We start from the raw sequence: 24,989 nt of genomic DNA, 5'->3' as shown, positions 1-24,989 counted from the left end.
GTAGCTTTATGTGTGCGTGTGTGTGTGTGTGTGTGTTCATGTTTTATTCCTATTATAGACTGCAGTTGGATCTGTTTCCTGGATTTTTTTCCCCAAAGTGGAGCAGAGGAAACCATTTCATTTCAAACACGCCTCAGCCCACATTACAAATAAATCATTTGGGAAGTAAACAGTGTGGATTATAAGTGTTGTACTGTAGCACGACTAGCTTGCAGCACTTGCAGTTACTGAACATGCTGAAATATTACAGATGAGAAATCTTTGTACAAGTGGAATAAAAAGGTTGTTTCCTCTTCCTTCTTGTTTGCAGGTTTGGAAGGGCGCCCCCTCATGGCGTGGCCAGAGACTGTTGTGTTCCTCTGCTGCTGCGGAGGGTAAGATCTTACCTCCTCTCTCATATTTTAGTTCATTTGTGAACATATGGGCCATTTAAGGGGTTTCCTTCATTAAAAAAAAGACCAAAATAAAACGTATTCTTGATCCTTGTCACTGACTGATCACACAGTGATGGATTATTTGGACTGAGCCATCCGTGCTTGTTCATGAGGAATCCATGGTGGGGTAGCATCTGTTCATCTGCAAGGATGACAGAAGTGGGAGGCTGAGAGGAGATGAAACTGTATTGCAGAAACATTCTGATTAGATGATAATGTTTTCTTAAATTGCTGCACTTGAAAACAAAATTATTCAAACCCCATTGTAGTGTACATCTGGTTTATCGGTAAAATATGTTACCTATCAGTCGTTAGCAACAACAAAATCAAACAACCAGACATTACAAATTTTTTTTTTTTTTTTCAATTTAAAAATTTAACAGAAAATACTGCTTTTGCTGACTACTGTAGTCTGTCAGTGATTCCACCCTTAATGATCAGCATCTCCACCGTTTAGCTGTCACAGCCTGCAAAAAACACAATTCATATCCTGCACCCAGCTTCTACCAGTGTTCCTGAGAACTCACATTGTTTTTCAGTAAAAGCCTCCAGTTCTGGAATGTTTTTGAATCCATTTGCTGCAACCATCTCCTTTAAATCCCCCAGAAATTAAATTGACCGTGATGTTTGCTCTAGAATGAAGCCTTGGTGCACTTTGAGATTGATTTGTCATTTCTGTCCTTTGGTAATAGCCCATGATGTCCAAACTTCATCTTCATCTACCTCATAGACTGAGAGACTTTTTCTTCAAGGACTTCCTGATACTTTGTGGAATCCATCTTTCCCTCTACATACTGCAGATTTCCATTGCCTAAGGAAGCAAACTGTGTTTCACTGCAGGTTGTTGTTCACAACCTTTACTTCACCCCTCCTCCATCAAACATCCAGAGGACTCGGAAGTCACAGTTTTGTTTCATAGCTTAACAGAACAGCAACCCAAACCCTGTAGGTGGGTTTGAACCGTTGAAGCTGAATATTTTCTTTTTCTCGAGTCAGCAGTCATGAACATCATGGAAGTTAGACATGAAACCTTTTTATAAAGTCTGACCTTCATAAAAAATGGGAATCTACTGTATAATTAGATCTGGAAGTTTGGTGCAATATTTTTTTAACCAACACTTTGTAACTGAATTGCAAACGTCTAATAAGAGGTGATGTTCTCGTGGTTATATGATTTTCAGACTGAGTCAGTAAAAGTAAGATTTTGTGTTGAATATAGAAAAAAAATTCTCGTTCATGTGTGATAGGATTTTTAGCAACTTAGTAGGTAATTTGAATTTCAATTCTGTAAGATCAGAGCAGAAATGCACACATGATGGTAACACGTTAAATAATAGGACAGAGGATAAAGAGAGCAGGAGCAGCTCAGGTTCTCCAGGGATCGTTTCAGTTTGTCAACACCATGAAGAACTGGGTGGGAAATAATCCACCTACTCCTGTCTTTGAACACAGTCAACACTCTTGTAGAGGAGGCTGGGTAGGTGCTTCCTGTGCCAGCTAATGATCTTTTGCATCATAGTGAAAGCCTAGGCAGAGATGTGCTGGTTCACTGCAGTGGTCCTGAGCAGGAGGCAAAGGTTGTGGGCTGCAGCAGCACAGCGGCTAACATTACCTCCGCTGTGGGCTTAAAGTCCACAGTGTTGATTGATCGCGTGTAATTAGAGGCCACTCAGCATGATAATGGTGTGTGGTGCACAGGTTTTGTTGGTTATGGACCAGCAGAGCTCAGACTGCTGGAAACATGAAATACCAGTGGACAGAACCAGGGGCTCAGTAGTTAGTGACAAAAATGATCATTCTTATGGTAATAATACAAAAAGCTGAAACACCACCAAATAGTTTTAGTTAGCATCAGGAGTTTATTCTGGTTTTTTCTAACAGATTACTTAATTCATTTCTCTTATTTTCTGATGCTTAATCTTCATAATCATCATCTAACAAAACATTTTAATTGTTAATTCCACCACAAGAACATTATGTACAGCTTTTTTTTTTTTTACAAATATTCTATAAATGAGAAGCTGAAACATTCAGTATTTTCAAACCAAATCATTAGGGTCATGTGGGGAAAAAGGTTCCCTTTATTTTGATTTATTGATCTTTGGGACCTGACTGCGCTGTGAAATGTATTTACACGTATGAGCTTGTATGTGTTTTCTAGCATGCGTGTCAGCACGCTGACCAATGAGAATGAGAACGCATTGATTACAGTGAAACAATGGAGACACATAAAAATGACTGATTAGGATTTACAGATGATTCTTGAATTGATTTCTGTTTGAGCCTCTTTGTCTATAAACATTGCCTGTGGTGTTTCAGCACACACGAGACACCAGTGGCTTTAAATCTTCTCAACATGGGAGGGATTGATCCCAGTACTCCCAGTAGGTACTGCTGCCAAATCCAGATAATGTTACACAGATGTTTACAAAAGGGTTAAGAAAAACTAGTGTAGACAGTATGTGCATGTTTCAGAACGAAACAAACATTTGTTAAACATCATTATGTCCTTTGGATCTGTGTCTAACAACGGCGGGATAAATTAATTAACACAGGACATAGTCAAGGGATTTTTGCAACTCTTCCATGATTTTGGTTTATGGGATTAGTGGAAGAAGTCCCGGTCTGCACAGACAGCTAGACGTTGTGCGTTTACAGCCGGGGGCCATTCCCGAATCAGGAGAGATGTTGTTGGTCAGGGATTCCTTTGTACCACCCACGTCCTTGAAATCTGCACACAGCCAGTCGATCACGTGGTCCAATACTCTGAGCCATTCACTCACTACAATGTAAAGTTACTAAGCTTTTATTAACAGGGAGGGGGTGGAACAGTTAATGACAGTATGTAGTGAGAAACGCATCGTCTTGGTAAAACAAGGTCAGATGGAGGCAAGAGATTGTCGAAAACATGGAGGCTCTTACCTGCCATTCAGATTCCTGTGGCTACTGGTGATGACAGTGACCTCAAATATGTGTGCTTGTGGTGACAATTACCTCATAACCCTGAACTTCATTCAGATCCAGGTATTCCTGTTGGTATCGACGACACAATGTCTGAATGCAACTTTCTGTCGTGCTTTTTTATAAAGTTTTGTTATATTTAGTTTCAAAATTCTCATGCCAAAATACCAAGACTAACTAGCGGAAAACAAGCCATATGCATCCTCAGTTGGAGGCAGGAGATGACATGAAAGTGCATTTTTGTTGTTTGGCGAAGATCTTGTGCTGTCATCTAACACTTCCATGCCTGCAACCCCCTCACAGAGGTGACAGTGGTGTATCAGAACGGGCTGCCAGTGATCTCAGTCAGTTTGCCGTCACGGCGAGAGCGCTGTCAATTCACCCTCAAGCCTCTCAGTGACTGTGTGGGTGTTTTCCTGCAACAGCTCCAGGCAGAGGACAGAGGCATTGACCGGGTAGCCATCTACTCCAAGGGTACGTTCACAAACACTACTTGCACCAACACTGAATACTTTTAACGCCAGCAGGTGATTCAAATCCATATTCTCACATGTTTCGAATGTTCTTACGTCTGGAGGTTGTTAAGTCCCCTCACAGCATCGAGTAAATGAAACGTAGTGTGAGTGTGTAGTGGACGGTGTTATTTCCTCCCATCATAATCAGATGACAACAAGCCTGTTGATCATGATTGTCAGCGGTGTTTGTGGCGCTTCGCCTCTCTTCATCGCCTCCCCTCCCGTCTGTCTCTCTCTCTCTCCAGATGGAGCGAGGGTGGCCTCCTCTACAGGCATAGACATCCTGCTGCTGGATGATTTCAAGCTCGTCATTAACGACACCACACACCTCGTGCGGCCACCCAGGAGAGGTGAGGACCGGCACTGACGAACACAACCTGAGCTGTTTGCTCGGAGTCACTTTCTCACAGGACAACCCAGAGGTCTCCTTTGATTCAATCATGCTGATCCAAAGTTAGACTCATATTTCTGTAAGCACAGTACTGGATTTAAATAGCGACCATTTAACTGTGGGAGATGTAGATTTTCTTTTGGATCAGCACCAAATTTCTCACATTCATACATACGAATATCCTAAATATGCCTGGTTTATTTATGATCAGCATATTTTTTCCTAAGAAAGTAAGGAACGGGCCAGATAATGGAAGAAGTCCTGGATTTGTCCCGCCATCCAGATCTGCACCCCAATTTATTCAATTTTATTCTACCTCAAGACACATCCTTCACGGCAAGCTCAGGAGAAATTTGTTGAATAGGGTTTTAAATAATTCTGCTGACAAACCAACCAACAGGAGCAGGGGAAAAGAAATGATTTTATTGTCATGGACCAGAACATTGTGCAGCCTGTCTTTGTTTTGTTTGTTTCAGAGTTGCTGCCCCATGAGGAGGCAGAGAGGCTGAATGACGTCAAGTTCCTGGTCCAGCAGCTCTACACCACCCTTCGCCTGGAGGAGCACCAGCTCGGCAAAGAGCGTGAACTGATCGGACGACTGGAGGACCTCAACTCTCAACTACGCCCCCTGGAGAAGGTAACGCTCAGGCTCCACTTCCTGATCCTGGAGGGGGTTACTTTTGTTTCAGCGTAGTTTGGATGTTCTGGCCTGCCTTTGCACTGAAGCCAACAGGAACTGTAGTTGAGACCACGTGTTAGAGGCTGTTACCTGGTGACAATGCAATCACACAAGAAGATGAATACCGGAGTCTCAAACACTTATCACAGCTGCTCCATCTCCACTTTATCGTGCCGGAGATCCCCAATGCGATTGGTCCTTATCTTAACGGGAGTCACATTTAAATGGGATGACATTCTGCTGTGCTCTGATTTTATACAGATGAGGGACGAGTTGAGTAAGAAGGCAGAGCGGCGTACCACCTGGGTGCTGTGGGGGGGCATGGCGTACATGGCCACCCAGTTTGGTATCCTGGCCAGACTCACCTGGTGGGAGTACTCCTGGGATATCATGGAGCCCGTCACATACTTTATCACTTACGGCACAGCCATGGCCATGTACGCCTACTTTGTGCTCACACGTCAGGTAAGACTCAGCAACCCTCTACAAATAGTTCATATGATTGAAGTGAACTTTATTATTATTTAATTAAAAGAAAAATCAAGGTTCTTAAATGTGTTTTGTAAATTTTTATCACGTGTGTTTGGACTGTTAGCTGCAGAAATGAAGATTTTCTAATCGCTATTCTAACATTAGTAGACAACTAACATTAGATCAATCATATCAATAGCTCAGTCATCAATGTGCACACTTTTGCTTTTGTCTTTTTTTATGTATAAATAAATCGACTCCCATACAAAATGTAGTATCTTTAGCTATTATAAAAGATTTATCTGTCGCCACAAGAGTTTATAAATCTCCACCAACTCCAAGGACACGGAGCCCATTCTCACCAGTGTTACTTACCCTCCAGGAATACGTTTACCCTGACGCTAGAGATAGACAGTACCTGCTGTTCTTCCACAAGGGGGTGAAAAGGACACGCTTTGACATTGAGAAGTACAACAAGCTGAAGGATGACATCGCTGAGGTACAGTCTTGTTCAATAATTTGATTTGTACCGGTTGTCTTTCCTTTTACTTCACCATGCCTCTCTCTCCTTACCCATCCCCGCCAGGTGGAGTTGGATCTGAAGCGTCTCCGGGACCCGCTCCAGCTCCAGCTTCCGGTTCAGCAGCTCACTGCCAGTAAAAATTGATGGGGAAGAGCAGCTTCCTCTTCTCTTAGCTCATACAAACCCTCTTCTCTCCTGCTCTCCAACACCCTTCCCCTTTCCCTTTTACCCTTAGCTATCCTCTCAAACTCTTTCTCCTTTTATTTTCGGAAAACTCCAGTTGCAAATTAAAAACCGCAAAAACAAACAAACAAACAAAAAAAAAAAACTAAGGAGGACGGTGAGAATATCAGGATCTGAAAAACTCACAGCAGAAGGATGTTGAGGATGTTGAAAAGGACAATTACAACAATGGGATGAAACTGGGCAAATGGATAATTCCTCAAGTCTCTGGAAGGGGCAGCCTGCAGGGAACTCCGGGGGGATACAGGAATTACCACAACTCTAGACACTCAGAGCAAAGGACACGCGCGGGGAGAGAGGGGCAGTCGTTGCTCGGCTTTTGAGTGTGTGTGTGTGTGTGTGTGTGTGTGTGTGTGTGTGTGTGAGACTCAGCAGTGTATGGCTGCTTACCCCAGCACTCAAACTGTGAACACACACCTACTTGTGTTCGGGGCAGGCTCCAGGGAGCCTCTCCCTTGCATTGAAGTTTACAAGGAAGTCCTGACTGCACCATCAGAGGAGGACCTTTGTCTTCTGGTGGCTGTGCCTCCTCCTCCCTGGGCCATGCCTTCTCTGGGTGACCAACAGCTGTCCCTCCCGGCGCGACCTTTGTCTCGATTCACAGGATATAGGCATGACGACGCCTCATTTCCTCTTCCTGTTGACGTGCTGTAGCAGCCCGGTCCGTCTGCGCAAGTATGAGAGTTCTACCGACAACAACATCACTGTGTGTTCTTTTATTCCAAAAAAATATTTTGGCACTTTTTATTTTGAAAGCCATAGTATATTTGTTATGAAAAGAATATAAATATATGTATGTATACAATCAAATAAACAGATGACCAGAGGCTAGTTTTTTTCCAGTGGGGGGAGGAACTCTAACAAACATCGTTTCATCTGAACATCTCCTGAAATGAAGTCCAACACACACTTTGCGACATGCACACACACACATACGCACACAAAAAGCTTTGTACTGTATGTGTTTACTACCTTGGACAAAAGACACCACACAAGGGGAACAACGTTGAAACCAGATCAGGTTGAAAAAGGCTTCATGTGGAATTGATTAGCTTTGTGCAGAGTATTGATGAGGATAATGTGCCACGCTTGACCTCGGTAATCATTTTCAGAATGCAGAGGTTGTTGCAGAAATCCTTATCATAATTAAGGGGTTCAGCTGTTTGTGGCGAGGCGTGTTCTGATATATCTGATGACCATGAAGGTATTGCTGGAGATGTCAACTTACCGGTTTTCCACCGCCTGACGTGAATTTCAACATCTGATTTTGTTTTTACAATTCTCTCTCATTCTCACCGAATCCGAAAAATGACTTGGAGTCGTGACGTAAAGCCAGAGTTTTCTCCTCCCACTGTTTGCTGTAATGCCCCCTCCCCCTGCATCCGTAATGGCGAGGCAGGGTAGACTGCATGCTGTGGTATGCCCTCAGTAGAAACTTGTGAATGTGTAGGAGCATTATTGCAATGTTGTACCTAACTGGAAACCTTTCTTTACTACATCTACCTGAAGTCTCATCCCTCCACCAAAGGTTTTAGAAGCCATATGATTCTATTGTTTTTGGGATGGTCACTGAATAAATAATAGTCAACTTCATTTGGTTCTGTTCAGGGTGGAGATCAGCGACCATTTCTCCAGCTCCATTCATGTCCAAAAGTTCATTTATTTTCAAGTAGAGCTGCTGTAGATCACCTCCGCTGAGGGGGGAGCACAATGACACGACGTCCCTGCACAATGACTCCAGTTTGAGATCGTCTCCTGCTCCCATGGCCAGATGGCTGAGATGTCCCTGTGTTTGACTGTCCATTTTTCTATTAAAATGCATGATTGTAGGTCAAATCACAGCTGTGTCAGCAGGTCTCAATGCAGGATTTGGTCCACGTGCAGCAGTGTGTGTGTGTGTGTGTGTGTGTGTGTGTGTTTTACATCCAAGGGAAATGATTTCTCATGTAGGGATTTGGAGAACAGCAATGATGAAATCATTATGAAGATTGATCTCTCACTTTGAAAGCCACATTTATGTAAATGTGACTTCAATTTGAATTGTTAAAAGTGGAAATCAAACTCGCTACAAGTCTTTGAATGCAGTTGTGCTGGGGGCGACGTTTAGATCATCATATTCATCAGTCTTTGCCCCTTGTCAAGAGTGGTAAAAAATCAATTCCACCCACATCCACTTTATAGCAGTCATCGGCCCTAAACTCATTTTCATCTCACACATACATACACACACACACACACAACCACACACACACTCACGAAAAGTGACAGCTGTGTTTCCTTGGAGATGTACTGTCCTCCCCTCTGCTGCTTTTACACTCCTCTCCATCGCCCCCTCCTTTTTCTCATGCCATCCACCGTTTATGGCCTTTGTTACTTTTCACATTTGTTTTCTAAAGACAAAATAATATATCAAATATAGGGAAACTTTACTATAAAGAGGGTGTTGCATGAATGTATGTTTACATGAGAAATTATATAAAAATAAAAAAAAGTTGATTTATTCAAACAGAATCTTAAAAATAAAATGACAGAACGTTGTTTGTAGAGACTCTAGTTATACAGGAGCAGTGGACAGGGCTGCATCTTTAGAATCTGCCCTGCCAAATCTAATTTAGACATCAGCCAACCAACTGCTCAGACCCCATCAAAACCCACTCCCACATCACTTTACTTACTGTCATGCTCCCCTACCTCAGCGTGCATCTGTACTCCCCAGTAAATGGAGAACAGCCTCCATCTTCAGTGCACATATTAAAGAGGAGACCTCCTAAAGTTCTGGATTTGAATCCAAAGGAAACGTATCACTCTGTTAACATATTGGGGAACAATTCTGCTTGTCCCTTACACCTGTCATCTTCATTTCCCCTCAAAAATCCCATTGTTCTTTTGTTTTGAAAGTGTGTTCTGTTTTCAATACTTTTTTTTTGTGCGCATTTAAAACACTTTAATGCCTACAGAGAGAAGCAGAATCTAGGGTTGAAATCTTGTTCTCCATTCTGACTTCCTGTTTTGTTGAGTTTCTATTGTCTTTTTTTCTTCTGTTGACATATGATGCTGTAATGTTGGCAAAAATAAAATGTAAAATCCTGTACCATTTATGAAATATGTATAAAAGAGATATGTAATTCAATTATCAATAAAATCCTTATCCAGTTTTTTGGAGCCAGTGGTCCAGTTGAAGTTTATTTTCACTCTGTCTTGAATACAAGACTTTGTGATGCATGGACAGAAAAATGACCAGAAACAGTTTTTCAAGGTCAGCACCATCTCCTCTGGTTCTCCTTGGCCCCCAGCTCTTCCTGTACAGGACATCCCATGAGATAGGTGGACAAGTTTCCAAATGCTTGCAGCACTCAGTAACAAAAGTTGGTAGAAATGTTCAAAGTTTTCAAGAGCATTTTATTTTTATTTTTTATTTAATTTCTTTTTATTTTTAATCTTGTAAAATATTAAATATAGTTTTAATTTTGATTTTGATAATTTAAATATAGAGAAAATACTTTTTCCAGTCATGTTTACAACTCTGTTTTGAGGCATATTCACACAGCATGCTGACTTTCAGTATATACTGTATATCTTTCAGTACCATATTCGCCACCTCAGTTTAGCATTTTATCATTTGCCAAATTGCATTTAACATTGAGTATAGCCAAGGTTGATGGGAAAATCTTTTGTTTTGTAGATAGTAAGACTTGATAACATGGCAGGTAGATGGTTTACCAAATTTACATGCATAGCTTTGACCTTTCAGGGTAGGTCAAAGCTATGCACTAGCTTTGACCATAAATCAAAGCTAGTGCATAGGTAGATCAAAGCACTAGCTTTGATCTATGGTCTTACGCTGGCCTTCTCCCTCGTCGTTCTATCTTATCCGGTTCTTGATTGTACAAAAGTTTAAATTTGACCTTGACCTAGTTTTCTCAAGTGCCAAGGTCATCATCTCATTTTCATCCCCTTTGTAATGTGCCTTTTGTTTCGTCTTTCTATCTGCAATGGTTGCAAAGATATTTGGTGGACATACAAGTGGACAAATGAATGGACAAACACACGAACACTGACAATTACAATACATCACTGCTTTGAGCAGGATGTAATTATATCCCAATTCACCCTAAGAATAGAATGAAGGACTTGACCAAATTTAATGGCACTTAATTCAATAGTTGTTGCAGCATCACTCTAAAAGCCAGAAAGATCAACCTCACGGTGGCGCTAGAGAAGAAATTCTGCTTGGGGATGTCCAAACTGAATCCTCTATCATTCGGATGCTCCACGTTTTTCCAGCCCCACACACATTTCACGGCTATTAAACAACTGCCCCCAGGTCCTGCTCTCCATTGACATGGTCCTTATTAACTGAAGCATGGTGCTTATTTTATTGGACTTGGACCCCATGTTGATGTGGATAATCCATGTCAAGATTAGCGACATGCAGATTTGCATATACCCTTCCAGAAAAGCTGTGGCATCAAATTTAACTGGTGTTAAATCAATTCCACTTCCTTCTGTGCCCTCATCTATCTCAGTGAAGTTCTATATCTTCTTTGTATTAGGTCTCTCTAACAATCCCTATATTTGAAACGACTTAATCACTAATCTACAGATGACTGGCTGCTCCCCATTCAATGAATATTTCAGCCAGCCTAGATTAAATGGGTGTGGTGCAAGTGACACTGAAGTATTTCACACATTTTAGATACAGTCCATCAAAGTAACGGATGTCTGTCGTCAACAACACCGACCATCTGTGCAGTGATCATCAGATTTTTTAGCTACATGATCTGATTTCACTTTCAGATGTTAGCTGATTGGGGTTTTTTTTTTCAATTCTTTTGATAACCTTTCTGTTTTCTTAACCACACAATTTATCAACATTATCAGCCACATTAACATTTACAGCCACATCCTCTGGGCCTAGAATTCATCTCAGTGATGTTTTTGTTGCTGATCATTTACTGTATATATCGTGTTGAACATTTTTCCAAAAGTAACAACTCGAAGAATGAGTTCCGTATCAAAATATTCATCCATATTCCATAATACCAATAGTTTGCAAGATTCCTCAGACACAGAAACACTCCTAAATGACTTAACAACCCCCATTCATCCACTTCTGATTTTATTACACCCTTAAAACAAGTTTTATACATATTGTTTTGACACGCTGTACGCTGTATAAATAATGACAAAAATGTAGAATGATAGAACAGAGACTTCATGTTTATTATCTAAAAATTAAAGAGTAGATGATTTCTTTTGATGAACAGGTTAGGAATGCCAGGGCCGACTATTTCTGTTTCAGTTTACACATGTGAGCTCAGCCCCAGAGGTCTTGTAAACACTGATGCCTGCCTTTTAAATCCTGAATCTTTTAATCAGCAATTCATCTGGTGGGGAATATCTTTTTTATTTTTTTTATTTTACACCTTTAAAGGGAGAAAAACACTCAAAATGTATGATTCCTGGTTCTTCTGTTGACGCCACCTGCCACAACCAGGCTGTTTGATCACGTTCTAAACCAGCCTCTTTAAATGAACTTAGGAATGTGCCAACAGATGTGAAACATTTGAATACATTCATGGTTGTAATGGCTCTTTGGTTGCCCTCTGTTATAAATAGTTTGTTGGACTTTGGCTTTGTTCCAGAATACTTGAGGTTTTTCTTCGGGACAATTCATTAGGGAGATATTTCTGGATGAAAAACTCACTGAGTAGATTCTCTGTAACAGTGCTTGAAGTAATGAGACTGAACAATTTCTACTAAATCAGGTTTTAGACAATATATCAACACAGAGGCTTTGCTAATTAGTTATCAGTGATTTAATGGCTGACATTGATAAATGTTTCATCCTAAGTGCATCTTTTAATTCCGTTGACACAGGATACTGACACAGAGGATGTAACACTGGGTGATATAGCTTGACAATATTTATGTTGGTGACTATGTCTTATTTTACTCCGTATTTGGAGTACCCCTGGGGTCAAAAGGTGGTACACTCCATTTACATGTGGTCCCATTTGGCCACATAATACAGAGACCTAACATTTCATTCCACTGCTATGATGTTGGTAGTTACATCTCCCACTAAGTCCTCCTGAAGCGTCAAATTCACAGGGCAGAATGTTGGAGCAGCGGGTAGCAGTGGGTAGTGCTACTGCCTCACAGCAAGAAGGTTCCTTACTGTTTGAAGTTTGTATGTTCTCCCCTTGTCAGCATGGTTTCTCCCCAGTTTCTCCAGCTTCCTCCCACCTCCGTAGGTGTGAGTGTGTGCTTGTTTGTCTTTTTTTAGGTCCTACGATGAGCTGGCGTCTTACCCAGGGTGTAGTCTGACTCTTGCCAATAGCCAGCTGGGATAGGCTCCAGCAGACCCAGGACCCACATGGTGGATAAGTTGATTCCAATCGTGTCATCTACAAGAAAATGGATGGATGGACGTCTGATCTTTAAAATGTTGCCACGGAAAGATTTTGTTATATACTTCAATTAAACTCCAAGGTTGAATTTTTGAATTATGAAGTATTTAACTGAGTGCCCTATAAAGGATCCTTTTTGCTTTGAGTCGATTAGTGAAACACACCAACATCACCCTATCGTGTTACTAATATCTGAAGAGTGCTGCCAGAAAAAGATGATGATTCTTTTATAATAACATTATAACGGTGACGCTTGAACTGCTGTTATAATCTATGAACAGGTATCAATGGTCGGTCAACAGACTCCAAATGGTGGAAAAATACAGAGAACCTAGGCTTTTAAGAAAAACCCAGAAAAGGGCCTCATTGCTCCTGGTTTAATAAATTTCCACTGGCTGCCTGTTTGTTTGATATTAATTTTAAAACCATCCATGTCCTCTAAATACATCAGGATTTCGGTCCTCCTTCCTACCAGATCTGCTGGACCAGATCAGGTCTCCCCAAGACTACTTCGAGCCTGTGCTTCAGAACTAGGGGACCTCTTGAAGCAATTGTTCAACCTCAGTCTGCGGCTGAGGAGGGTCTCGTCACTGTGGAAGACCTCCTGGATCGTCCCTGTACCCAAGAAAGGACACCCAACTGAGCTCAACGACCACCGACCGATTTGATGAAGACCCTAGAGCGACTGGTCCTGGAGCTCATGCATCCACGGGTTCAGGGTGCGATGGACCCTCTCTAGTTAGTGTAGCGTACTGTATGTCTTGTGGTATGTCCTGTGGTGCTTCTTTTTCTCCTGGTGTTTATCCAGTATTTATTTATTATGTATGTCTGCGCAATTTCCTCCATGATTAAAAAATTATCTATCTATCTATCTATCTGTCTGTCTGTCTGTCTGTCTGTCTGTCTGTCTGTCTGTCTGTCTGTCTGTCTGTCTGTCTGTCTGTCTGTCTGTCTGTCTGTCTGTCCATCTATCTAATCTTATTTTTATGAAACAACTTTCATATCACCTTTGTTTTATGTTTTATGTCTCATTTTATTCATAGCTACTTTAATTTTGTTGCTGCGTGGATCTTCTCTTTTAATCAGCTGGTATTTTAAATTTTATCCTTTGGCTGTTTTAAAAAATGTATGGTTTCATATTTTCTATTGCTCTTTTTATTACTTTTGCCAGCCTATTTTATCCTGTGTAAATATATCACAGCGTATGTGCCTATGTCTGTTGTAATTCCCATTGTTATCGGGGCATTTGTTATTATTATAATTCATGTTCATGATTATAGTACTAATAATAATAATATTATTATTAGAAGTAGTAGTGGTAGTAGTAGAATTAGCAGCAGTAGTAGAAGTAGTAGTGGTAGTAGTAGAAATAGTAGTGGTAGTAGTAGAATTAGCAGTAGTAATAGAAGTAGTAGTAGTAGTTCTCTGTCTTACCTTCACTTCTGATAAAAACACTTATTTTATTTGCTTAATTGAAAAATAGTGAAACATAGACTGTAGAAGTTCTTGGATGCTCAAAAACACCTTAGCATTATTCCACGGGTTCAGGGGTTCATTAACAGTTACCATTTTATCGGATAGAATTTTTAAAAATATATTTATTCTACATTCAATTGTATTCAGGTTCTGCAGTATTTGATTAGGTAAATGCTACATTAATTGAAATTATCTGAAATATCAAAATCTCTGCAAAATATTGGGGAAAATGTTAAATAGGAAATATATAAGCAGGTTGTATGAATATAACCTGCTCAAGCTGTTATGTTGTAGGTGAGATGTATTTGTTCTGCCAGCACAAACTGCCCTGGATGAGGCTTTGGGGTAAATCCTGAGGGTTCACCGCTGTGTTGAAGAGGAACACGGTGATATTGTGACTTGTCACTGAGTTGTTGGAGCTTTGAGGCACAGGCCCTTCATTTGTTGTTTTTTCATTTCATAGCTCTCTTTCTGTGCTTCTAATTTTAGTATAATCTGCCATCTTCCTGTCCTCCTTGCTGTCATGTTTCCCTTCTACTTATCTAGAACACACTCTTTGTTTGGGACTTTGTGGCAACATGGGATCAAGGATCAAAGATTAGTTAATGTTAGCAGTGGACTGTATGTGTTTGTGTGCTGTGTGTGTGAAAAGATTTAAAGGGCATCAATGATTTTCTTACAGTGGGCAATCAGTATGGATTTGTTGAGGCTATGGACAGACTTTGTTGAGAATTTCTATGATGGTAAAAGCATCATATAAACTACTAATAACCTCAAAAAGCTAAAAATACCTGTGACTGACTGCAGATGAAAGTATCAAATCGACATGATGTGAAAAAAACATGTCTGATGGAGTTTGGTTGTATGGGAGAAAATGAGACGATGAAGGAGAATTAAGCCTGTCTGAGACAATGGGAGGATGGTCCTGTTGCCGGGCCTGCAGAGATGAAGGTCAAGGGGTCATGGTGACACAGATACGTGACAATGTCACACACAGATAAGTGGTGTCTATTAAAGACAGACTTTCCTGAAGATGAACCAGACCAGCGACACACACACACAGTCAAGCTTGAAATTTTTTACACACTAAGAAAACGCAACATGATTTTTTTGGTCTTCACATTTCTGCTGCAGGAGGGTCTTTTGGTTGAAGGTGTAGGTAAGTGTTACATTTACTTTGTTTGCCGTGGTATTTCCTATAATATATTCTTGGAAATATATACTATATTTCCTAGAATGTATTATAGAAAATACATGTATGCGTATACTATATTATATTTCTTATTGTCAACAGACCACATGGGAAAAAATGGAAGTTTGTAATTTGTTACACCTTTAGACTTATTTAAAAAAAAATCTTAAATATATTTTTTATTTACATAAGATCATTAATTTCCCGCAACACATGGACTTACAGCTTTTGGCAAATTTTCATAGGGATGGGGAAAATTTTGACTAATTTATTAATTAGTCAATAGTTTAATTTTGACTTTCTTAATTTTCCTTCGGGGATCAAATCAGTGTATAAAATAAAATAAAAAAAATTACAAATAATTTCAGTTACAGATTAACACATTTGTTGCTCCGGTATTTACAGCACCAGGAGGTCTGTGTGTGTGTGTGTGTGTGTGTGTGTGTGTGTGTGTGTGTGTGTGTGTGTGTGTGTGTGTGTGTGTGTGTGTGTGTGTGTGTGTGTGTGTGTGTGTGTGTGTGTATGTGCCTGTGTGTCTGTATGTGTGTGTCTGTGTGTGCGTGTGTGTGTGTGTGCGTGTGTGCGTGCAGGATTAACTCAGAAATAATTATAATGAAGCATGCATTCATTTTATTACAGACTCATATCTAGCAGGTCAACTTTGCGGAGGGGGTGCACAGATTTAGTCGAACCATTTCATTGTGGCCTTTGGGTGTTTATTTGAAGACTGCTGTAAATATGTTATAAAAATTTTCACGCTGGTAGCCCTGTTCACTCTGAATCGACATACTGGAGTCTGATCCAGGTCAGATTGGCTCCACGTGCCCCTAATATACAATTTAAAGCAAGTCAGGCCCCATTTAGAAGATTTAATGCACCATTACGAAACATCTGCATGAGTCAGCTGGGTTCCCTGCTGCTCGGTGCTGCTCGGACTGGAGCATGCCTGGTTTCTCATACATTTCCAGAACCGGCTGTTTATGATGTCAGTGAGCACAGGCCATTGACTGATGCCTCTGCTTTTACCGGAGCAGCAGGTACTGACAAGATGGACCGTCCATTAGTGGAAAAATGTGCAAAGTGACATCATTCATAGTAATGATCTTAGTTACATTCACCACAGATATTTTTCATTGTGCCTCAAAAATCTTCAGGGGAAACGTGACCAGCTGTCTAGACTGGAACATAGAAAGATATTTGTTTGACGTATAGGAAAGCATTCTCGTGATGAGCTGGCGTCTCATCTGGGATGTACCCTGCTTTTCCCGTGAAGATTGGTTCCAGTAGACCAAGGCAAGGCAGATCAGGGGCTGCAGACGAGACGATTACTATAGTTTCATCCCCAAGAAGCTGGATGGATGGACAGGAAAGCAGACTTGGACACTTCACACAGAGCGATGGGTCTAAATGGAGTTCGGTGCAGTGAATTATCATGCGCTGGTTGTCAGCTGTCACCATCCCTGGCTCCGTCTGTCACCGATGAAGCTTCACTGCCAGGCTGATCGGCCTCCTGCTGTTTCTTCATCACCGTTAATTCTCAGTGATTAAAACTCATTCTTGCCCTTCCCCATTATCCTTCATGTTTTCTCTTTTTCCTGTCGTTTCACACACACACACCTCTTAATTACACTGTTGAGAGAACACAAAGAGAAGAAAATACTATTGATTGTTTTAGTGGACTTTGTTTACGCTTCTAATTCACTTGTTCTCTTGAGTCCACAAGTTGGCAGGAGTGAAAAGAGTCACAACTGACCGCAGAGGCTGGATGAAGGCTTCCTCCCAAATGCTTTGTGAAAGCAGAATACTGTAGACTGATTTCTCAATGGTTTGCCAGAGTAGTCAACGTAGATGTACAGTACATGAGGACAAGAGAAGGAAACATCGCTGGTTCATGGACTTTTGACCTGAATGGTGTTTCCTCTAACAACAATCCTACAGTCCCCAATGTGCCGTATATTTTGTGAGATTTATTTTTTTCATGGGTCTGTTTTTCTACAATAGTCTCTTACATGAAAACAGTAGCTTGACTTCACACAACTGTGAGTGTGTGAAGTCAGTGGAATTATTAAGAGACTGGAGTCAATGTTGCATGTGATTAAATACAGAAAAGGACATTTTATTATCATTTAAACCTGTGACCTGTTCGTCTCCACTGACCTGTGATTCAGTAAGGATAAAGATCCACCAAGTTTTGAATCGTGACGAAGTTCAGGATATGAAGAAAGTTGTGGCAGTTTGCAGAACTTGAAACGTTTGTCCACAAGGAATTCTTCAGAATCACTATAGAAACTAAAGTAATATTCACTGTTAGTTAAACAATTTCACAACTTTACAGTTGTACTCATATCCTGTATATGTTACTATTGATGCATCTGCAGCATTAACAAGAATACTTTAACCCATATCATGGTACCACTTCTTATAAACGGTCACATGTAAGACCTTAAGCTGAAAAATGCCCAAACACTGCATAGATTTGAAATGTCGCAGGGTACACAAGTACAGGATTTAGTGCTAAAACAGTGTACCTACAGTCCTCTGGCTCATCTTATTTTACTGATATTTTTACACCAAATGTAAATTTTTTCTTGTTGCTCCTTGCCCTCCCCCCACCCTCAATCCTGACAATCGTCTCTGACAGCTCTGGACCCCTGCTCTGCCTACATCAGCCTGAATGAACCGTGGAGAAACACCGACTACCATGTCAACCAGTCGTCTGGCGTGCCTCTCTGCGATAGCCAGGTGTCAGGAGAATGGTACAGATTTACGGGCATGGCCGGGGACGCCATGCCCACCTTCTGCATCCCTGAGAATCACTGTGGCACCCATGCCCCCATCTGGCTCAACGGCAACCACCCCCACTCCCACCAAGGCATCGTCACCCTCTCTGTTTGCGCCAGTTTCAACAACAACTGCTGCCAGTGGAACGCGAGTGTCGACGTGAAGGCCTGCAGCGGAGGATACTTCGTCTATCGTCTACCCAGACCCTCGGTCTGCTTCCACGCTTACTGCGGCCGTGAGTGAGAAGATTTGAATTAGTTGATACCTTACGACTTCTTGTCTGTTGTTGTGTAAAGGTTTGCATCTGTGTGTCATGCAGACTTCTACGACATCTGTGATGAGGTGGACTGCGTTGGTCCCAGGTGTCTCGTCTCTGACTGTGGCTGTGCTCCTGGAACTGTCCTGGGACCCGACGCACAAACGTGTCTGGGTGAGATCAGAATAGAGAAGAACAGACAACGAGTAACAATAGTGTGGGAAAAGACTGGAAACGGCTTGTGGACGACAAGACAAATGAATTAGACTGGATGTGTAATATATTTGCTCCAACCGTTTCTCCGTTACATTTATACAAGCAATACCAAAAAATTAAATTCAATATAAACTTTTTATCCATTGTTTATTTATAATATTTTTACCTATACATTTAAACCAGTTAAACACTCAGCCTTTTTTAAATGTTTTACCTTAATTACTATCAGTTAATTATTCTAGCTTTTTTAATATTGTATGAACAGTTTGATCAGCTCTCTCTTCGTCTACTAACGTTTTTAAAACACTTTTAACTGCACAATATATTTAAATCAGGCTGCAGCTCTGTGACCGCTGTCCAGTCCTGCCATCAGAAGTATGGTGCACAGAATGCTTTTAATGGTCATATTTGCATATTATCAATACTAATGTACAGTGCCTCATAAAACAGAAATCATGAATATAGACCCTCCATGAAAGAAGGAAAACCATTCTTCAAAGCGACGATGCATCTGTGGTTCTGGACTCTTCTTTAAATAACTGGTGGGAACAGCGGGAACTCCAGCGGCGCGAGAACTGCTGTCATCTAATTATTCAGCCATCAACCAAATCTGGCTTTGCTTGTCTCAGAAAAGATTTCTTCGCTCCTCCATCTCCACTCCCTCTCTTTACCCATCCACTTGCACACTTGCTTTCATCCGTCTTGTTATTTTACACTTCATTATTTCTTTAGCAGTCCTCTCAGGAGTTTCAAAGTCCCCTTGAAGTACATTTATCATCTTCTCTCTGGAGTATTAAATGAATTGTCTGGAGGTGACAAACTCCACTCTGTCAATTAAAAACGACCCATCTGAGAGTAATATGTGACCCAGGTGTGGTGTTTGTCCTGTGCTCAGATGTAAATGAATGTGAAAAGAGCAATGGTGGCTGTGGAGAGGTTTGTGTGAACACCAAGGGCTCCAGGCGCTGCGAGTGCCAGCCAGGCCGTGTGCTGGACGAGGACGGACTCCACTGCAGAGGTACGTCCAGATTTGATAAAAAAACATGCCACACTAGTCCATGCGATGCAGAGATAACCACAACCTTTTGTCTGCGTTGCCTGATGCAGAGATAGAAGGGTGTCATGTTAACAATGGAGGGTGCAGCCATGGCTGTTCCTCAATGCTGGACTCCTATCAGTGCGACTGTCCGAGAGGCCTGGAGCTGGGAGAGGACAAACGGACGTGTCAGGGTGAGGGAGCTGCATATTCAGATAACAAACCTGAATGATGTAGAGACGCATACAAGCATTCCTCTGAGAAGATGTGCTAAACAGTATCTGAGAGACCAAAATGCATTCCTCCAAACATTACATTTCTGTTGCATATACTGTATATATATATATATATATATATATATATATATACACATATATATATATATATACTATATACTATATATATATATATATATATATATATATATATATATATATATATATATATATATATATATATATATATATATATATATATATACACAAAGGGGATGAAAATGAGATGATCACCTTGACCTTGAAAAAAGTAGGTCAAGGTCAAATTTCAACCTTTGTACGCTTTTTTTGCACATAATCTCAGGAACCCGGATAAGATAGAAAGACGAAACAAAAGGCGTTATATTCAGGGAGGCAAGGGGTTTAAAATTAGATTACAACCTTGACCTTGAAAGACTAGGTCAAGGTCAAATTTTCACTTTTATACCTTTTTAGGTACAAATCTCTGAAACCTGCAGAGATATAATCACAAAACAAAAAGCAACATTTTCAGGAATCCACAGGCACAAAAATGTGTAGGTCAGGGTAAAATTTTGAATTCAGGGGTGTTGTGGGATGTTGCAGTCTCTATATTTTAATTGTAATTGTTTTTGCAAAAACTGATAAAGAATTTTGCTTACGAAATTTCAGAAAACACAATGAAAAATACGCTTTACAATTCCAAGAAATCCAATATTATATTTTGAAATACTTTGTTTTATCATTTTTTTAAATTACCATGTGACAAGTATAAACACATATATAAATAATTATACCTTTTTCACTAAATTTTGAGGATTTTTCCCAAATAAATTAAAAAAATTGTCAAAACTGTCCAAACCCCCCTCCTGTAACACACCAAAAATATTGCAGTGAGAAATTTAAAAAAAAACCCACACACAACACAATTGGATTAATGACTTTATCCAGATACAACAAACATTTAGTAGTTTTTGCATCATCAAACTAACCAACAAACAAATGTACAGACGAATAGGGAAAGGGCTGTGAGCCATCTGGTCTAAGGAGCTGAATCTTATAAATGGTATTAAGTCATTCGTTCATTTTCTTCAAGAGGAGACAATCCCTAGATGTCTCATTTTCAGCCACTTATCTGGGCCCAGGCCATGGGTTTTCACTGGAGCCTATCCGATGTTAATAATTGAAATTATTAAATTAGGAAATGCTTTTAAAAAACCCACTGAGATAGAAGCATTACATTTTCATCCAGTGACAGTGTGCAATGATTTTCTGCTGTCTTTCACTGTTGTATCCATGAACTGTTTAATTATTCAAGCCATCCCATAGGACCAAAACAACATGTCATATCTATGGCTCACTTTCCTGCAGTGCCGGTCCAATGTGATCCCAGTTCCATTATTGTTTCGGTTCCAAAGGACCTTGTCGGAGGACTGGAGCTCTCCCTGTCCAACTCCTCTTGTCGAGGTGTCTCAAATGGCACACACATCAACCTCCGCTTCAGCCTGAAGACCTGCGGCACAGTGGTGAAGGTCAGGGTCTCTGAGCGTGCTCAGGGTTTAATCCCTATGGAAATCTTATCAATCATATCAAAGTCCTGTGCATGAAACGAAACGAGAGGATGGCTAAAAATAAAATATTGACCCTCAGGTGACAGACGGCAAGATTGTGGGCACTAACCTGGTGACAGGCCTTCCCAAGAGCAGCCCAGGTAGCAGTGGTGACTTGATCGTCCGCACCAGTAGGTTAGTGGTCCCAGTCACCTGTGAGTTCCCCAGGGAATACCAGGTGTCGGATGAATACCAAGCTAGTCAGCGCAGCTCCGCCCTGGAGCTGGCGGGCCACAGCGAGGGGGTCTTCCCCTTCGTTCTTGAACTCTTTAAGAGCGCAAAGTTCTCAGAGCCCTACCGTACGCCACCCCAGCTCCGCCTGCATGACTCCCTCTACTTTGGGGTGGAGCCAAAAGAGAGGGTGGAGGGGCTCGCTGCGCTGGTGGAGAGCTGCTTCGCTACACCAGGTCCCAAAGCTGACCAGGCCCTCAAGTATTACCTCATCAAGGACGGGTAAATATCATCATCATCATCATCATCATCATCATCATCATCATCATCATCATCATCATCATCATCATCATGCATAGTATTACATCTTCTACTATTTCAACCCACCTATCTCCCCCTTGCCCTTCCAACACATCTTCCAACTGTCTGTCTGTCTGTCTGTCTGTCTGTCTGTCTGTCTGTCTGTCTGTCTGTCTGTCTGTCTGTCTGTCTGTCTGTCTGTCTGTCTGTCTGTCTGTCTCTCTCTCTCTCTCTCTCTCTCTCTCTCTCTCTCCCTCTCTCTCTCTCTCTCTCTCTCTCTCTCTCTCTCTCTCTCTCTCTCTCTCTCTCTCTCTCTCTCTCTCTCTTTCTTTTTAATTAAATTAATAGAAGCACCACCAGGTGAGCTATCAGAGCACCCCATACATTACATTTTGTGACCACATGTCTTTTTAAAAAATGTTTCTGTTTTGTTATTATAATTTTAACAGACTATATCTGAAATCCAAAGACGTTACTGCGTGTCTCTGAAGTTTCTTTACTAACAACTCTGCTGAAGACGCAGTGAAATCTAGTGTGTTCTGTGATTGGCTCAATAGATGTGATTCTGGGAAAACACACTTCTGCTGCTTGTTGTTTAATTTGTATTCTGACTCAGCCTTCACTTATCACCACTTTATTTTACTGCAAAGAAAAAAGAACCAACACTGACACAAGAAAGAATAAAGCAAATAAAATTGCCAAAGAACGAAAATGAAAGAAGTCTGAAAGACGCTATAACAGAAAAATATGATTTGCAAAAGATTTTTTTTTCAAAAACATTCCTGCAAGATGCAAAAGGCTTGAGGGCCAAAGTACAAAGTTTTTACAGGCAAACAGGTTTTTAGATTGAAGAAACAAATGACAAAAGTAAAAAGCGTGATTGTGGAAATCAATTACTTGTTTTTTGAAGTTTGTCTGTTTTTTTTAAACCTTTGTTTTAAGAACTTGTTTGTTTGTTTGTTTTATAACTCCTTGTTAACCTGTGTGGTTTAAAACTGAGCACATTGAATGTAAATGGAGCAGCAGACATACAGACTAGAGCCTCTGTTTTTAGTTTTATAAATGCTAAAAAGTTAGATGGTTTTTTTTGTTCAGGAAACACACAACGCAGTTGAAAATCCTATTATTGTTTGTTTTTGAGATGTGAATTATTTTTTGCGACACAAACCGTCAGTATTTCTCACTCTCGTGGCTTAGAGTCCAACCGGTTGAGTAAGGTCTTTGGGTTTCAGATATAGTCTGTGAAAGTAATAATAAAGTAATAATTAAACAAAAAAAGACATATGTGGTCATAAAATATAATGTATGGGGTGGTCTGATAGCTCACGTGGTGGAGAGCCTACCATTTTATAAATCCTGGCCCTCACCAGCAGCCTCAGGCATTATAGATGGATAAATAAATAAATGTAATGTAATGTAATTAATTCTACACACTGTTTCCAGTGTATTGAGACATTGTTAGAAATCACAATGATAGATATTCCAAATAACTTCGACAAATAAAAACAAATTGCCTTGTTCTGTATAAGAATTGCTGCCATGACACAAAAGCCACTTTTATTGTAATTTGGGTGGCCCTTTAATGTGTCTTCCTCACTTAGTCTTTTTTATTCAATGCTGTGTGTTCTACGTGTAAGCATACTTTGTGCTGTAGTCCTAATATTCTTCATAATAAACATCAGATCACTGCCACCTACTCAAGTGAGAACATGTAGAAATGTGATGTGTTATTTTGGTGCCATAAATACTGTATTAGCATAGAGAATGAATAATCAGTAATGAGCTAAAATGTATTTTTTTTTAGTGTCATGTAAAATAGCAACAATAGAAGTATCTGATCTTATCAATAACCTGCAGAGAAACAAAAACAGCTGTGAACAAGTACCTACAATTCCCTGTGGTAGACACAAAGTCTACATGAGCTCCTGGTCAGGTTTTAGACGGGACATTATCTGGGTGTTCTACGGACACAGAAAATAGGGAGATAATATCTTTTGATTTTCTTTAAAAACTGCAGCAGTGTTCCAAGCCCTTATGGCTGCTAACCCTGATGAGACGGCTTGATAAATGTACGGTGTTAACACGTCAGTCACACACACACACGGTCATTCCCTTCTTTGTCTTTCTCTTCAGCTGCATCTCCGATGAAACCGTGACACAGTTCTCATCAAGGGACCAGCTCTCCAAGCATTACCAGGTGCCCGTCTTCAAGTTCATCGGCAAGGACAACCGAGTGAGTGGGTGTGTGTGTGTGTGTGTGTGTGTGTGCACTGATAGAATTAGATGCAGTCTTATATAGTTATAATTTTCCCCAGCACTGCTCCAATTAAACTGTTCTCTGTTCCCACAGCAAGTGTTCCTCCATTGCCAGGTGTTGGTTTGCGGCACAGGAGACTCCCGTTGCGCTCAGCAATGTCGAGGACGTGTGCGTCGACAGGTTGGGGCCGGCGAGCCTCGGGCCGCTGAGCCTCAGGGGCAGCACACACTGACTGGGGGCCCCATCTTCATCCTGCCTGACCTGTGATGCCACCAACCCAAACATCCAGTAAATCAGAAGAAGACAATTACATTTTCTATTCACTTTACTTGATTAGTAAACACTGAGAAGATTAGCATGTGCTGTACACATATACACGCAGATATACAATATATACAAGTGTCTCTATTCACACGTGAAATCCAGTGTCTGAGATGCCCCCCACGGCACTGACATTAAAATGACTCAACATTTGTCAGGTTTCATCATAGAAAAAGTCAATCTGCTTCATATTTCACATTAATTGATGACTGTAAAAAAAAAAAAAAAAAAACCACATGCAACATCCACAGAATCATTATTCTGCAGTCGATGGCTCAGATGATTAAATATTGGGGTGACCGGAATGGTAAACGCCTTCTTTCTGTCTGTGTGTAATGATGCCAGTCAAACTGCAATTTGTCGTGCATTTGTTATAAATAACTTCATATTAATGTAGTAGATGTAATAGGCATCAATTACATGATGGAAGGTTTTAATAAACAGCCGCACACAATAAAGAATATTGATTATCCTGTGTCTTTCTACTTACAATATGTTTGTATTTGGCAC

General features: G+C 40.7%; 2 protein-coding genes across 3 annotated transcripts in view; both read left to right on the top strand.

Annotated features, from left to right (window-relative positions):
* The window catches only part of mcu (mitochondrial calcium uniporter), a 58,033-nt gene extending 50,990 nt beyond the window's left edge, over positions 1-7,043 (top strand). For both annotated transcript variants that reach the window (XM_068326832.1, XM_068326831.1), the window contains exons 3-9: positions 311-374; positions 3,699-3,869; positions 4,156-4,260; positions 4,778-4,938; positions 5,242-5,445; positions 5,834-5,950; positions 6,038-7,043. In XM_068326832.1, coding sequence (XP_068182933.1) covers positions 311-374; positions 3,699-3,869; positions 4,156-4,260; positions 4,778-4,938; positions 5,242-5,445; positions 5,834-5,950; positions 6,038-6,118 — 903 coding nt within the window. In that variant the 3' untranslated portion in view covers positions 6,119-7,043. The remainder of the gene's footprint in view (positions 1-310; positions 375-3,698; positions 3,870-4,155; positions 4,261-4,777; positions 4,939-5,241; positions 5,446-5,833; positions 5,951-6,037) is intronic.
* Positions 7,044-15,148: 8,105 nt separating this feature from the next.
* oit3 (oncoprotein induced transcript 3) lies at positions 15,149-24,949 on the top strand. The gene is made up of 9 exons (XM_068328264.1): positions 15,149-15,265; positions 17,940-18,314; positions 18,399-18,509; positions 19,447-19,569; positions 19,659-19,781; positions 21,192-21,352; positions 21,471-21,883; positions 24,035-24,134; positions 24,252-24,949. The coding sequence occupies exons 1-9, from the start codon at positions 15,208-15,210 to the stop codon at positions 24,423-24,425; spliced, it is 1,638 nt and encodes a 545-aa protein (XP_068184365.1). The 5' UTR covers positions 15,149-15,207; the 3' UTR covers positions 24,426-24,949.
* The last annotated feature ends 40 nt before the right edge of the window (positions 24,950-24,989 follow it).

The sequence above is a fragment of the Antennarius striatus genome, chromosome 11, assembly GCF_040054535.1.
Source record: "Antennarius striatus isolate MH-2024 chromosome 11, ASM4005453v1, whole genome shotgun sequence".
Lineage (NCBI taxonomy): Eukaryota > Metazoa > Chordata > Actinopteri > Lophiiformes > Antennariidae > Antennarius > Antennarius striatus.
Note: the sequence above shows the minus strand (reverse complement) of the source record. Positions and strands in the feature narration are given on the sequence as shown.

Excerpts from the sequence above, each read along its gene's own strand:
- oit3 (XM_068328264.1), top strand. The coding sequence starts at position 15,208 with ATGATTTTTTTGGTCTTCACATTTCTGCTGCAGGAGGGTCTTTTGGTT. Across the intron at positions 18,315-18,398 it reads CTTCCACGCTTACTGCGGCC|ACTTCTACGACATCTGTGAT; the intron begins GTGAGTGAGAAG and ends TGTGTCATGCAG. Across the intron at positions 21,884-24,034 it reads TATTACCTCATCAAGGACGG|CTGCATCTCCGATGAAACCG; the intron begins GTAAATATCATC and ends CTTTCTCTTCAG.